Source organism: Passer montanus, unplaced genomic scaffold, assembly GCF_014805655.1.
Source record: "Passer montanus isolate IOZ18808 unplaced genomic scaffold, ASM1480565v1 scaffold21, whole genome shotgun sequence".
Lineage (NCBI taxonomy): Eukaryota > Metazoa > Chordata > Aves > Passeriformes > Passeridae > Passer > Passer montanus.
In genome coordinates, this window is record NW_024366703.1 from 12,088,325 (window position 1) to 12,102,348 (window position 14,024).

Genomic DNA, 14,024 nt, shown 5'->3' on the forward strand with positions numbered 1-14,024 from the left:
GGAGTTGGTGACACACTGGATTTAGAGCATTTGCCTGTTACCTCAGGAAGCTTAAGTTAAAACCCTGAACTAGGTCACAAGTGAAAATGAGATTTATGGTGATGTACAGTGAAAAATTGGCACAGTGCATTACCTTGTTGCCAAGTGCCTCAGCCTGCCTTGCCCATATGTTTTTTGCTCCACATTTTAAGGTACTGTAGCATGTTTGATTAATTGTAGAAGTCTTATAAAGTACATATATATATATGGCTCAGTATATAAATGTATACATACATATGTTTAAAGTTTATACACAAATGGATAAAAAGATCATAAATAACTTTATCCTTCACTCATGTTAATCCTGTGATTAGATCAAAACCTGTAGCCAATATTACTTTAATGTAGGCACTACTGAGATTGAATTCTATTTAAAGGTATGGGAAGTAGGTGGAACAAGAGACCTCCTTGGCTTAAGTGTGAGCTTCTGACTCTGCTGAAATGAGAACTGTACCAGAGATGGAAAAGCAGAGAAATACCTGGTGAGGACTACAAGGGCATTCCCAGGCTGTGTAGAGATGCAGTCAGGAAAGCAGAAGCTCAGCTTAAATTGAAATTGACCAGAGGTAGTGAAAACCACAACAAAAACGTTCTTCAGGTATGGGAGCAGGCAGAAACAGAACACAACATTGCCTGTTGTTAAACAGCAGGTGTGAGTTAGTCACCAACAATATGAAAAGACAGAGATTTTCAGCACTTGGTTCACATCTCTCTTTGCTGCCACTCTTGAGCCCCAGGCCCTGGGGGAAAAAATCCAGGTTAATGCAAACACAGATCCACTGTCAGTGAAGGAGTTGGTATGGAAACTATTACAGGAATTTGACCCCTATAAATCAATGGGCCCTGACAAAATCCACCTGAGGCTGAGCAGAAAGCTGGTTTATGTTGTGAGAGTGCTCTGTCATCTCTGAGAAGTTGTAGAGATTGGGGGATGTTCCAGAAGACTGGAGGAAAGCTCATGACAACCCCATCTACAAAGAGGGCTGAAAGGAGGGTCCAGGAAATTATAAACCCATCACTTTTACTTTTCTTTTTTGGGAAAATTATGAAATGAGCTCTCCTGAGGCTGTTACAAGTCAGATGAAGAACATGAGTGGGAAGAGTCAGCAGAGATTCACCAAGGTCAGAATGCACTTGACACACCTGATTGCTTTCTATGACAAAGCAACCTGCTTGTTGATGTGGGCTGAGATATTATCTACCTCAATTTCTCCAAGGCTTTGGATATGGGTTCCCACACCCTGCTGGTACAGAAGTGGATTTGTTGAGGTCTAGATAACAGATCTGTGCAGTGGGTGGGGAGCTGGCTGCCTGGTCATGTGTAAAGAGCTCCTGCCACAAGTGGGATAGTGAGATCTCCCTGGGGTCCATATTGGTCCAACAAGTGGTGACCTGGAAGATGGGATGAAGTGTACCCTGACAGAGTATAGAGATGTTAACAGAATAATGCCAGAACATACACTTAACCACTTTTGGAAATGGAAGCTGCCTTGTGGGAAATAAAGCCTAGAAAAGAAAAATCTCTTGCTGTTGAAGAAACCTAAAGTGTAACGTACTTTTGTTTGTTTTCAGCAAGAGGAACAACATAAGGATAATGTGTTACTCCAAGTGATCTTAAAGTAACACAATCTATAAAGATACAGAACTTTTCTAAATGAAATAATAACATTGTTAATGTGGTAGGAAAAAGTAAGTAATAGCAATTCAGTCTGCTGGAGTGTGTTCTTTTCATTTTTTTTTTTTTTTTTTTTTTTTTAATTAATTTCTTCATTATCTTGGCAACATTTGGCCATAAAAATAAATCTTGGCTGAAGCGAACATTGTAAAATGTTAGAGCAATGGGGTGTCTCCTTGCTTCCTGGCAGATTCTTTTCTAATTCCTATTTTCTTCTAATAGTAACTATGTGCGTACATGAGAAACCTTTGGGATTAATGTGAATCAAGACTGAATTGTCAGAACTTTGCATATTTCAAACCTTGCTTTTTTTTTGAGAAAATGAGTAACCATGACAGGAAATAGAGTGCAAGAAGTTCAGCCAGTGGATTGGGTAGGTGGTCTGCCTCTTACTCAAAACAGGAATTATTTTTATACAGCTTTTTGACCTTTGGGATTTTATATCTGGAGTATATTTACAGCCATACTGAGATGAGATAGAGATATAGGATATTATATAATGTTTTGGTTTTGTATCAAATGCCAACTTGATTTTCTATCAATTTTTAATTTTGAGCATGATGCTAGGCCTATTTATAGGCAGAATTTTGGATGTCATGTATGAACTAGCCTGAGCATTTGTAATAGAATATGTGCTTGCCTCATACGATTTTGTCCAACCATGATATTAAAATAGGAAATATGAAATGTCTGTAGTATTCCAAATAAGAGACATGAAGCTACATTTCTTTCACTTCATTTCTTTTCACTAAGTTTTTTCCAGGTCAGTGGAGGATATTGTGCTATTTGCAGTATCTTTTAAAAGGCACTGATCTCTAAGTTGAGATGGAGGACCACTGCCACCTGGCAAATATTGGCAAGATTTGAACTGTTAATTGGTGTAGTGGTTCTGTAGAAAACTTGGAGTTTGCAGTTGAACTCTGTAGATTGACTCAACTCGACTCAATTTTATAGGAAGTTTTTGTAAATATTATGTATAGGTCCATCTGTGTAAAACTAAGTAGCATAAAAACTTTTTGTTGTTAACTTGTGAAGTTGTTAACTTGTGGATGGTTAGGAGTGACACAGTGCTTAGTAGTGGTGTATTTCTTTGCATGGATTCAAGGCAATCAGCATTTGGATTTTTTTTTTGATAGTTGTGGCTTATACTCACATATTTTAAGAAATATATATGCATGTAATCTGAAGGAAAATCTGAAGACAAAAGTCAGAATGGCTTTTTTCAGGGTCCATTCTATGCAGATATACTTTCAATAGAATTATTTTCTCCCTTTCTTTATCAAGCTCTTAAATGAAAATACTCCAATCATTTGTGCAGGTGCCTGTTATTCACCTTATCTCTTGGACTCTATTAATCTATAATTCTGTGAATCATTATTGTCAAAAAAACTTGAAATGGATAATTCTGATGTACTATTACTGGAAACTAAAGGGGAACATTTCTTTATGTGAAGGAAAAGTAGAAGGCTCTTTATTCATTAGTACTTTGGACTTAATATTTAGAACCATGAGGAGGAAGAAAACTGCTTTAGTGCCTCTAATTCACAGTGCTGGTATTTGGCAACTGCTTAGTTTTAACCAACACAAAAAATTGTGCCATGTTGTAAATACTTGAATGACTTGCATTATAGTATACAAAATTAATGCAACTGTCATGATGGAGACCATGGGTGCACGGGAGTTTTTATTTTTACTAGTACTGCCTTTATGCTAGTGGTGTGCTGTGCTTTGTAAGGTGAATGAATAATGAATATGAATATTCAGAAGCTGTTGTGTAGTTGAGTAATAGAAAAAGGGCTGATATGAAAGATGCAGGAGTTTTTTTGAAGACCTTTATCACAAATATACACAAATAGATTTTTTTCTGTTGTTGTGGAGTTCATTGCTGTTTAAGTAGGGTTCCTCACTATGCAGTGTGACCAGAAGTTACTATCTTTTAAGTAAAAGCTCATATCAGAGAAAGAAAACTAGGCTTTCCTACTGAGGAAGTGATTATAAATGACATTTTCCATGCAGCAATTTCCAGCTGATGTGAGCTGCATTGATCCCATATAATAGAGCCTGATACGGGCAGAATTGGATTTGAATTTCTACGCTTGAGCAGGTGTGATGAACCTCGGAAAGGTGAGCTACATTAATGCCATTTAGTTCTTCCTGTGGAGGAAGTTGGCAATCTTGGGAATTACTGGTTGTACACAAATCAGCATAAAAGCTGTTCTACTACTACTTGCATTCAGGAGAACTGGCCACATTATGTATATTAAATAATTCTCTGGTTGCCCTGCTGGTCACACTACAGCTGGAGAAGTAGGTGCCATTTTGAGGTGCAGATGACATGGAAACATTCTAGAAGAAGGAAGTCTAGAAAACGATTTATGAGGATTGCTAGATTAAATTGCTTTATTCAGAGAAGAAAAGGCTGCAGGCAGATGATTGTAAAAGATGAACAGAAAGAGGAAGATTTTTTGATTTCCACATCTACATTCAGGAACTATGTGTAAGTAAGAATAAAAGGTGAATTAGATATTTAGAAATACTTTCTAATAATAAGTAATTACTAAAATAGATTGCCTAGGAAGATTGTAGACTTCTGTCATTGAAATTATTAAAATCAGATGACACAAATAACTGAAAAAGATTTCATTATAATCTGAATTATAAAAATATAATAATATAGTTGGGATAGGTGTTAGGGCACGTTCTAACTGAAATGGCAATTTATGGGGTTTTTGGTAAAAAAAAAAAGTCAAGTACCACTTTGTGAGGAGGTGGAAGAAAATTCTTGAGTAGTTAATGCAGTATTTTCACATTTTATTTTAAAAGAGAATAAATATTACATTTAATATTATAATACTACTTTTATTTTCTGCATCTGATTTTTTTACCAGGTCTTTATAAAACTGTGCCTACATTTCAAGTCACTTTGTGGATTCCCTCTGAGTCACATATTCAGATATCCTATTCTAAACAACCTGTCCTGGTCTGTGTTCTGTGAGTTTATATAGTGTTGTGCAGCCTAAGCAAGGCAACAGATTACATTACAAGATACATTGCATAGGTAAGATGCCATATAAGTTTAGACTTTGAAAGCAACATCTACTCCTATGCAGAATCCTTTGTTGTTTTGGGGACTATTGCAAAAGTGCACTATTGAACAGCAACCCTTTTCAGAAACAGAACACCTGCCAGAGTAAACCTTAAATTAATGTTTTGCACCAATCAGAGTTTATATCCCAGCTAATTGAGTTTTGGTTTGTATTTTTTTTTAATTCAAGTGTTAAGCTTCTTGAAATACAAGTTATCTCCTAATGGGGAAAATTGTTTATGAGTTCTAATCTTGATTTTACTTTTCTGGGATTTTTGGATGGTTTTGGAGCACGGTTTTGTTTAAAATAATGTAGAAAGATGGACTCGGGATGAACTGAATTATTCTCTAGGGTTTTCACTTTGCAACAGAAACTGCTACTTTGTCAATGAATAAACTGAAACTTCTTTAAGAGCAGGCCTGTGATTACTTGGCATGTGAGAAGTTGTTGTGAGTGTCCTTTGTGTTTCTAAATATAACTTCTATTACTGTAAAGCAGTATGTAACAAGTAGAGGAGTGTGATTGGCATATGCAAATATTTCCTTAATGTATTGAATATTTATTCCTCTTGATAAGTCATTGAAGAAAAATTAGGGCAACAGTATGTTCAGTATATCCTTTTTTCATATGTGAAAAAAAAATAACCAGCAGCAAGTTATACAATAAATGTAAAAATGCAGGAAAATCAAATGCAAATTCTTTGAATTTTTGTTAGGTGCTAGTCAATGCTTTATGCCTGGAACAGAAAAATCAGCCTTTGTGGGTTTTTCAGAACATACTGTTTTTCGGATATTCCTTTGAAAAAATACTGGAAAATCTTCTTAGTCTGTCATTCAATATTGTGGTATGAGAAATGGCCTCTTGATCACTTCTGCATTTCTTTCTCACTGATTCAGGCTTGTACTGTCAGGTGGTCTGAATTTTTTTCCACTTCTTTATTAATATATTCAGCTGATCTCAGATCTGTGCAGTCTCTTCCCCTGCTGTAAATGTAGGCATGAGGTCTCAACTAGAAAGTTTGCCAGTACTTCTGTTTATGAAGAACTTGATCTTTTAACTTTGAAGCACGGTTATTGATTTTTATTTCTTTTTAATAAAACATATTTTCATAAAAGATGAAAAGGAGATGGAGCAAAATTTTTCAGCAATGGAGAGAAGACCTCTTGACTGACACACCAGAACTGATATTGAGATGGATCTGTGAAACGAAATATGCTCTATATTGTATATTCAGATAGATCTGAAGTAGGAATTGCAGAGTAATTCAACATTTCTTAAAATTATCAGTACAAATGTGACACTAAATGATATAGACATAAATTAGTTTTTTTCTAGCTATTTAATAGTGAATATTTGTAATATTATGAATGTAGCTTATGCTTTGTTTCTCCTAAAGCACAAATATTATAAATCAGACCTCTCCATCTACCAGCAGTTTTGTGGATCTTCATGTTCTGCTGGTGACAGAAAATAGCCAATGACTTTTCTGGTTTAAATTAGTGTCCCTCTCTAAAAGATTTGCTGGTATTATTTTCTGCAGGAAGATGCAGGAGATGACAAGACTGCGTTTTTCACAGCTCTATAAATATTACAGCAGGAAGGGCCATTTTAATAACCTGCTCTGACGTCTTATGTATTGCAGGCGTAGATTTCATCTGACTGCTCCTTCACTTTGGACCAATAATTTCTGACTGAACTAGAATGTACTTTTTTCCTTGAAATGCATCAGTCTTGGTTTAAAGTCTCTGCAGTGGTAAATATTGCCACTGTACATTATGTATTTGCCATTATTTTATAGCAGTGGTAATATTCCAGGTGAATGTGGATATCCCTTTGGTTGTCCTGTGTTGGCTTTAGCCCTTGCATTTCTGGTGTGTCTGTCTGCTAGGTGAAACCCTGTAGTGTCACATACTTCATGGAATTGCTGACTGCTGACTGATCACCCTGGTGAGTGACTGATCTGTCACTGGTGCTTCTGAATGCTTTTAAATGTGCAGCACCCTGACATCTTTCTGTTGTTTGGTAGATCTGTTTTACAGTATTTTGAGATGGGAAATGTTCTCTTGGCATGCACCCTCTAATTCTTTATAGGCTTTGATTATAACCCTGCCAACTAGGAAAAAATATTGTTGAGAATACTATGAAAGCTGATGTGCAATTTCAAATGACAATGCACAGCATCAGCTGCTCCCCTGTGTGTTCTGTTTAGGAGGTTGGAGTCTGGATGTGATAAACCTGTGGTGCCTGGGCAGGCCACACAAATTGTTCTGGCTTCCTCTCACCACTGAGGCTTTCTCAGTGGTGAGCAAGGAGTGGGGTGCAATGCAGGCACCTCTGTGACTCATGAGTGCATAGTCAGGGTGACTCATCTGGATTGTGGTTATTTGACAGAATCACTGGTGGCCACAAAGGAAAACTGCTGATGAATACCTGGCTTCATATGAAAGAGAATATTGCCCTTGACTGGGCCTGGGGTTACCTGAAAGTGGTACTGCTTATCTTTGTGAGTTATGGGATTTGGTATTCGATAACACTTGGAAAAAAAATAATACAGAAAAATTCTTGGTGTGACTCAAGAAACTTATAGTAATTTCCATCTTTCTTGCTATGTATTTATTTTAAATAGAACAAGCCTTATCTTACCATTTTCTGCAAACATTATTGCGAAGCAATGCTGTGCTCCTATTTATTTACTTTCTTTTCCAACAAAATGAAATGGCTGTTTCAAAGGCTATCTGCTCTTCCAAAAGAAACTACTTATCAAAAATGACCATCCTAGGAGACAAGGGAAATTATTTGTACTTTACTGGTACCAAAGGGCTGATCTAATAAAAACAACTCTTTTAAGTCACCTCCATTGCACTATACAACTACTAAGAAGGCAATGGTCATGACTGCAAATGAGTACTTGTAGTATTCCATGCTTCTTCCAGAAAAGATATGTTCTGTGGATTGCTAAATAAGACTTTACTTCTGTATATAAATCATATGACAGCTCTGAAAAGATTTTGATTGGAATATTATGTATTATTGCCTTTTATTAAAAAAAAGGAAAAAAACAGATGAAAGCTTTTCTTATTTAGTGATACTTATTCTTAATGATTTTCTTTCTACAATATAGTGAAAAATGAGTGTTTCTGAGGATGCTTTTTTATATTTGTTGTTATTTTTTATTAAAGAGTTGGCTGGTCTGTTTCCTCAGTGGAGTAGGCCACTAGAGATGTGTGTTAAGGCCTAAACATAATCATAAAGGATGCAGAAAACAGAATGGGTTAGTGAAGATACAATGTGCTGAAGATACCAGGCTCTTTCAGAAACCTTTTATGTTAATAGATTACTGAATTTCATCTCCTGTTTTATCACTGCATAGATTAATACAAAGTAATATATATGAATGGCTGAAAAAGGTTCTCTTTCTATATAAAAGGAACTTCTATATATGATGAATATTGGGCTGTTATCACTCAGAAAAAAGTTACAGCAGATATTTCTGTTTCAAATGTCGGAATGGTAGTTGTTAGAAGAGCAAATAAAATCTTAAATAGGAATAGAGAATAAAATGGAAATAATATTGCTACTGTAATAATAGGCTACTGTACAGATTCATGGTTCACTTGCATCTTGAGTACAATATGCTGATCTCTGTTGCATCTCAGCAGGCTCTAGGAGAATACAAAAAATTATTAAAGGCAGTGAGCAAGGAATTCTCAGGTTGGAAAAGGGGCAGAGGAGGGAAAGAAGGGAAATAAAACACAGATCATTACATTTTGAGTGGTATAAAGCATGAACCCAGAGGCACAGCTGTGGACTGAAAGTGTCCCTGAGCTGCAAGTCATTGAAGGTGGTGTGATGCTGTGTGGAGAATCTGCAGGGATTTATTCCTTCTGGATAATCACTGGGGAGCACTGTGCAGAGACAGGGCACTGAGAAGGAATAACAGAGCAGCAGGCTGACGGATGTGCTTATTCAAATTTATATCTTAATTTGTCTTGATCTAGGAGAGTTTTCGTATGGCTGGTGTTTAATTTCAGAAGTAAGTTGTAATGCAATGGCAAAGCAAATAAGCAAAGCAAACCAAAATGCTCTTAAACAAACCCCCCTTAGATTGGCTTGGATCCATTTCGGGTAAAGGATAATTTCAATTATTTGCTATTGAACTAGAAAAAATACAAGTGAATGCCTGGGGGAAGGAAAAAAAAAAATCAATGATATTAGAACAATCAGAATTCAAGTTTTTATGAACAGAAATAGTGTGATGAGAAATATGAAGAGAGGCTTGACTGTTTTCCCCATCCCAATTTCCTTTTCATCAAGAAAGCTTCTATTGGCATGTCGATGATTCATGTTCGCTTTTCTCTGGTTTATTTCAGCCCTGTTTTTCCTCTTGTAGGTTAACAGAACCTTCTGGATATTTAACAGATGGACCTATAAATTACAAATATAAAACTAAATGCACATGGTTAATTGAAGGATAGTAAGTATCTATTTTCATAGCCTACATTTTCTAAATAGTTTGCTACTATGTGTTGTAGGGATCAAAAGAACTCCTGGCATAGAGACTGCATGAGGGTATAATAAGAACAGTTTGGTGATTTGTTACTTGGCTTATGTTTTGTTTAAATATTACACAGAATTTTAAGAAAAAGGTATTAGGATTTTCAGGATTGCTTAGAGTTGGCCAAATTCCATTCCCATTCAAATTGCTGGCAAAAATTAGGCTGACATTGATATTTGGCTGGTGCTGCAGGCCCTCAAAACCCTGTGATAAATTTGTTGTATATTTGAGTACTTTTACATAAGTTCCAAAAGTATTTACAGAATCCCTCTATTTAACTCATTACCTGGCTTATCTTATTTAACTCACATCAGTGATAAATCAGCAATGGCCTCATGTACAGAATGCTTATTCAATTATGTGTTCCTCAAAAGTTAGTGGTTCTATAAAGTATTTTCTTTGCATTCTGCAGTTCCTCATGTACTTAGTTTTGAAACAGTTTTGTGCCTACAGTTTAGGTTCCTCATGCCTGTTGCTAATTTTCCAGTTTATGCAGCACAGAAACAGGCATGCCTGAAGAAATAACGAGACACATAAATTAGTATGGCTAAGAGTTAATGGCACAAATTGGTTACATTTCAGGAGGATTCCACCCCCCAGGATATGGGTTGGGATTTTGCTGACTCTAGTTCACAATTCTAGAATAAAATTAACTCCTTCTGTATTTCCACACAAATTTCAGGAGGATTCCACCCCCCAGGATATGGGTTGGGATTTTGCTGACTCTAGTTCACAATTCTAGAATAAAATTAACTCCTTCTGTATTTCCATGTTGTTATAATCTCAGTTACCTTGGCTATCTGCTCTGCTGCTGCAGTTCAGAAATGATGTGTCTGATCTCACTTTGGTCTGCTTATATGCAGACAGTAATTTAAACAAAGCAACAGCGAGTGTTTGCAAAATCATTTAAATGGGATCTTTATTATCTAGAAGACCAAGCTATAGCTGAATATGTGCCTGACCTAGCTAGGCTTCGCTTTTTGCTCAGGAATATTTGCACTGCACTGCACTAAAATGGAAACACACCTCAGCACCACAGGCAAACTGTGCTTTGAAGCTGTTCCCCACTCCATTCCTCCTGCTCTCAGGGGACGGCAGAGTGGGAAGCTGGAGGAATCAATGTGCTGCACAGTTTGGGGAGGAGTAAAGCAACCAAATGTCCAAATGTCAGTACACAAGGAAGTCACATGTGTACAATACTATGTCTTAACAAATGAACAAAGAGCTCTCTCTAAAGGATCTGTCACAAAACCCCACATGTTTTCCAAACTGACAAATTGCACTCAAGCCTGTCAGTAGCAAGGAGAACTACAAGAAAATAATAATTATGTTTCATGGAATATATATATATATATGCCTGGTAATTCTGTGATATGTGAAAATTCCCCTTTCAAAAAGTTACAGATTGATTTGGACCGCAGCAAAAATCTGGTGATATTTCCCACATGTTAGTAGAGGGGAGGAAGCAGACACTTTCACTAATGCTGGTTGCAAATTTGGATTTGTGTTTTAAGATTTTTATTTTCAATAATTAGTGTAATACTGGGGAGAGGATGTGTAGGTGATTTTATCTTGAAAGATTCTTTAAAGTTCATAGTCTTGACGTTGTAAAGTAAATTTAATGTATTGAGATATTTTAGTTGCTCTAAATTTGTGGTTCTGAACAATAAATAAAATCTGGTGAACTTATGCCTCTTATTAACTTTAGGGATCATTAGCTGTGGACTGAATATGTTATTTTAAAATTTTCTAAGATAAAGGGTAATATTTGCTTGCCCTGGCTTTTGTTATTTAATACTTTGAAATATTTAATTACTACTCAAAGTGTTTTAATGGAGTTATGTTGGCATGATCAGTTCTATTGTGAGCTCTTGATCTTATGATCTCAATAATTCTTTAAATGTGTTACATCAGTGTTCTTTTTTTTTCAGCCCAAATGCAATACTAAGATTAAGATTTAATCACTTTGCCACAGAATGTAGCTGGGACCATATGTATGTATATGATGGAGATTCAATATATGCACCTTTAATAGCTGTATTTAGGTGAGTATTTACTAATCTTTCTGTCCATGTAGTCATGTACGACATTTTCAATTATTGGGGGAAAAGGTAGGATTAGAGGCTTTAATATGTTAACTAGATTGCTTTCTTATCTTAATATTATGGGAACATGTGTGTAAAGTTGTATTAGAATGCATTCCAAAATGTTACAATTTTGGTTATATAATCATAGCAGAAATCCGTTATTTAGATACTTACTGCTTGCATTGAATGGAATGTTAATGCTTATACACAGGAACTTTCCTGGAAACCCCTGACTTACCTTGCAGATACATGGACAAGTGTTTTATACCTTGTATTCCTTTTATTAAAAAAAAAGTTTTAAAATTATGAGTCATCTTGTTTATATTTAACCAGCAGAATACCACACTCCCTTTTCCCCCTAAATATACCGAAGATTGGTTAAAAACATTTTTGTCCTTCTCTTTTCCAGTGGTTTAATAGTCCCTGAAGTGCGTGGAAATGAAACTGTTCCTGAAGTGGTTACTACATCTGGCTATGCATTGCTACACTTCTTTAGTGATGCTGCTTATAACCTCACAGGATTTAATATTTTCTATTCGTAAGTATTTTTGTCCTAAGTAATTACCTTTGTTTTTCTTCAATAGCCTAAGTGTCACACTCATTGCTAAGAGTCTAAAACAAGTGTCTAATAGTCTAAAACTATTACAGGCTGGGCTTGTAATAAGTTCTTAAGGAATGAGTTAGGGAAAAAACTCCTACAGACAGAGTATGGTTTTTTTGAGTGAAGTCACATGGCCATTCCCAGAGCATGTTTCTCCTGTGCCATATGGAACTAGAATGTATCCCCTCCAGTGTTTATCCAACACATATAGTTGTCATATGGACTAGAAGGGAGATTATATCTGCTGTCATATAAATTCCCTTCTCTTGAACTGGAATAATCTGTTGCTTGATTTTTCTTGCTGAATATACTGTGGCTTTTGAAACCTTCCAAGCAGTTCCACTTGGAATTTTGTGCCAGCCACAAAGATTTTATTCCATTTCTTTTCCTCTTGGGTATTTCCCCTCCTGTTTTCCATCTCAGTGTACAGTCTGCCTTTGTAGATCTTACCTGCACTGTGAGTCTTTTAGTTTCTGTGATGGCAAAATCTAATCTGATATGACCATGATTGCTTTTGTCCAGCCTCCTTTTCTGTGTCAGCAGCTCCAAAGATGCATCCAGCAGACCAGAGCTTTTTCCTTTTTATATGTACCAGTTGTTTACAAATTCTGTCTCATTTGGGATGTGCATGTGAGACAGTGCAACATCTCTTTATATTGCTTGCCTTGGTTCAAGAGGGAATTGCTTGGTCCTGTTGGACCTGTTTCTTCATGGGACAGTTTTTCCATGATTGAAGATATGCCTGTTCCTTTCTCTCAATCCCTTCAGATTCTGAAATAGCAGTTATTGGGATGTGGTGGCCAGCACTGCATTTCTTATGTTGAAGTGCATGCAATATTTCTGTCATATTCTTTATTAGTTTAAAATTCCTATTTGTGTTTCTGACCATAGCTTTGCTCTTGGCACAATACTTGGTACATTGTCTGTGGGAAGAATATTACTGTAATTTGAAGCACATTGCCCACCTTTGGCTAGATAATAAATAGCTATTCAAAGTTTTGGAAACCTCACTATATATATTGCATTGGAAATAACAGCCTAGAACACTGGGTATTTTTAATTTTTGTCAGTTGACATCAGTAGAATGCAATCACCTGGCAGATTTTCTATTGTAATTAGTTACATTTTTCAGTTATCCCTGAAGCTTTTATTACACATTTTTATTTGTCTTGGGAGCAAATGGCAGTTAGACTTGGCATTCTTAAGAAATGAGTGTATGTGCATTCTTTCATTACTTGGTAATGTGGTGCATGCTGCATATCATTACCTAATTTTATTTTTTTTTTTGTAGCTTTAAAATGAACGAAAAAACTTGTTGGTTTTTAATTCCATTACATATACAACTCATGAAATTCTATGTACTCTGTTCTTCTGTGTCTTTTATTGCAATGGATACTTTTAAAACATTTTTTTAGTGAGCCAACAGTTACATTTTTATGATAAAGAAGTATCTACAATTACTTTTTATGGCTGCATTAACTTTGCTTCTGTCACTGGTCTATTGCACTCTGCTTCCTTACTTTTTCACTTCATCTTGATGGACCACTTGTATTCCTTAATATTGGGGAAGATAGAAACACAAAATCTGTGACCAAAGTGCCATTTCAGTAGCAAACTGTAATTACTTCAGAACAGTCTGAGTAAATTTTCTGTTCCTTGGAGTCAGGCAACTTTCTTCCAGTTCTGCTGATGCAGTTTTTCGCATTTTGTTTGAATCCTTAATGAACCAGTTGGTGTGGGAGATGGTCTGCTTTCCAACTAATATCTCCTGATGGAAAAACTTTACTATTCACCTTCCTGCAGAACACTCCCTGCGAGGTTGGGGAGAGGTTCCTCACAGCTGTAGCATACAGCTGTTAATGCCATCAATGGTTTTAATGCCATGTGTTATCAGGTAAAACCCTCAGGAGATTCAGAATGATGGTCAGATGTGGCATTTTCTATTTTAGCAGTGCAATAGAATCAGCCCTTTGAGAAGTGA

General features: G+C 36.1%; 1 protein-coding gene across 4 annotated transcripts in view; it reads left to right on the plus strand.

Annotated features, from left to right (window-relative positions):
- ATRNL1 (attractin like 1) overlaps nt 1–14,024 on the plus strand; it is a 436,152-nt gene that overhangs the window by 29,080 nt on the left and 393,048 nt on the right. For all 4 annotated transcript variants that reach the window (XM_039709188.1, XM_039709189.1, XM_039709190.1 and 1 more), the window contains exons 2-4: nt 9,191–9,274; nt 11,287–11,400; nt 11,852–11,980. In XM_039709188.1, the coding sequence (XP_039565122.1) occupies nt 9,191–9,274; nt 11,287–11,400; nt 11,852–11,980 (327 nt within the window). The remainder of the gene's footprint in view (nt 1–9,190; nt 9,275–11,286; nt 11,401–11,851; nt 11,981–14,024) is intronic.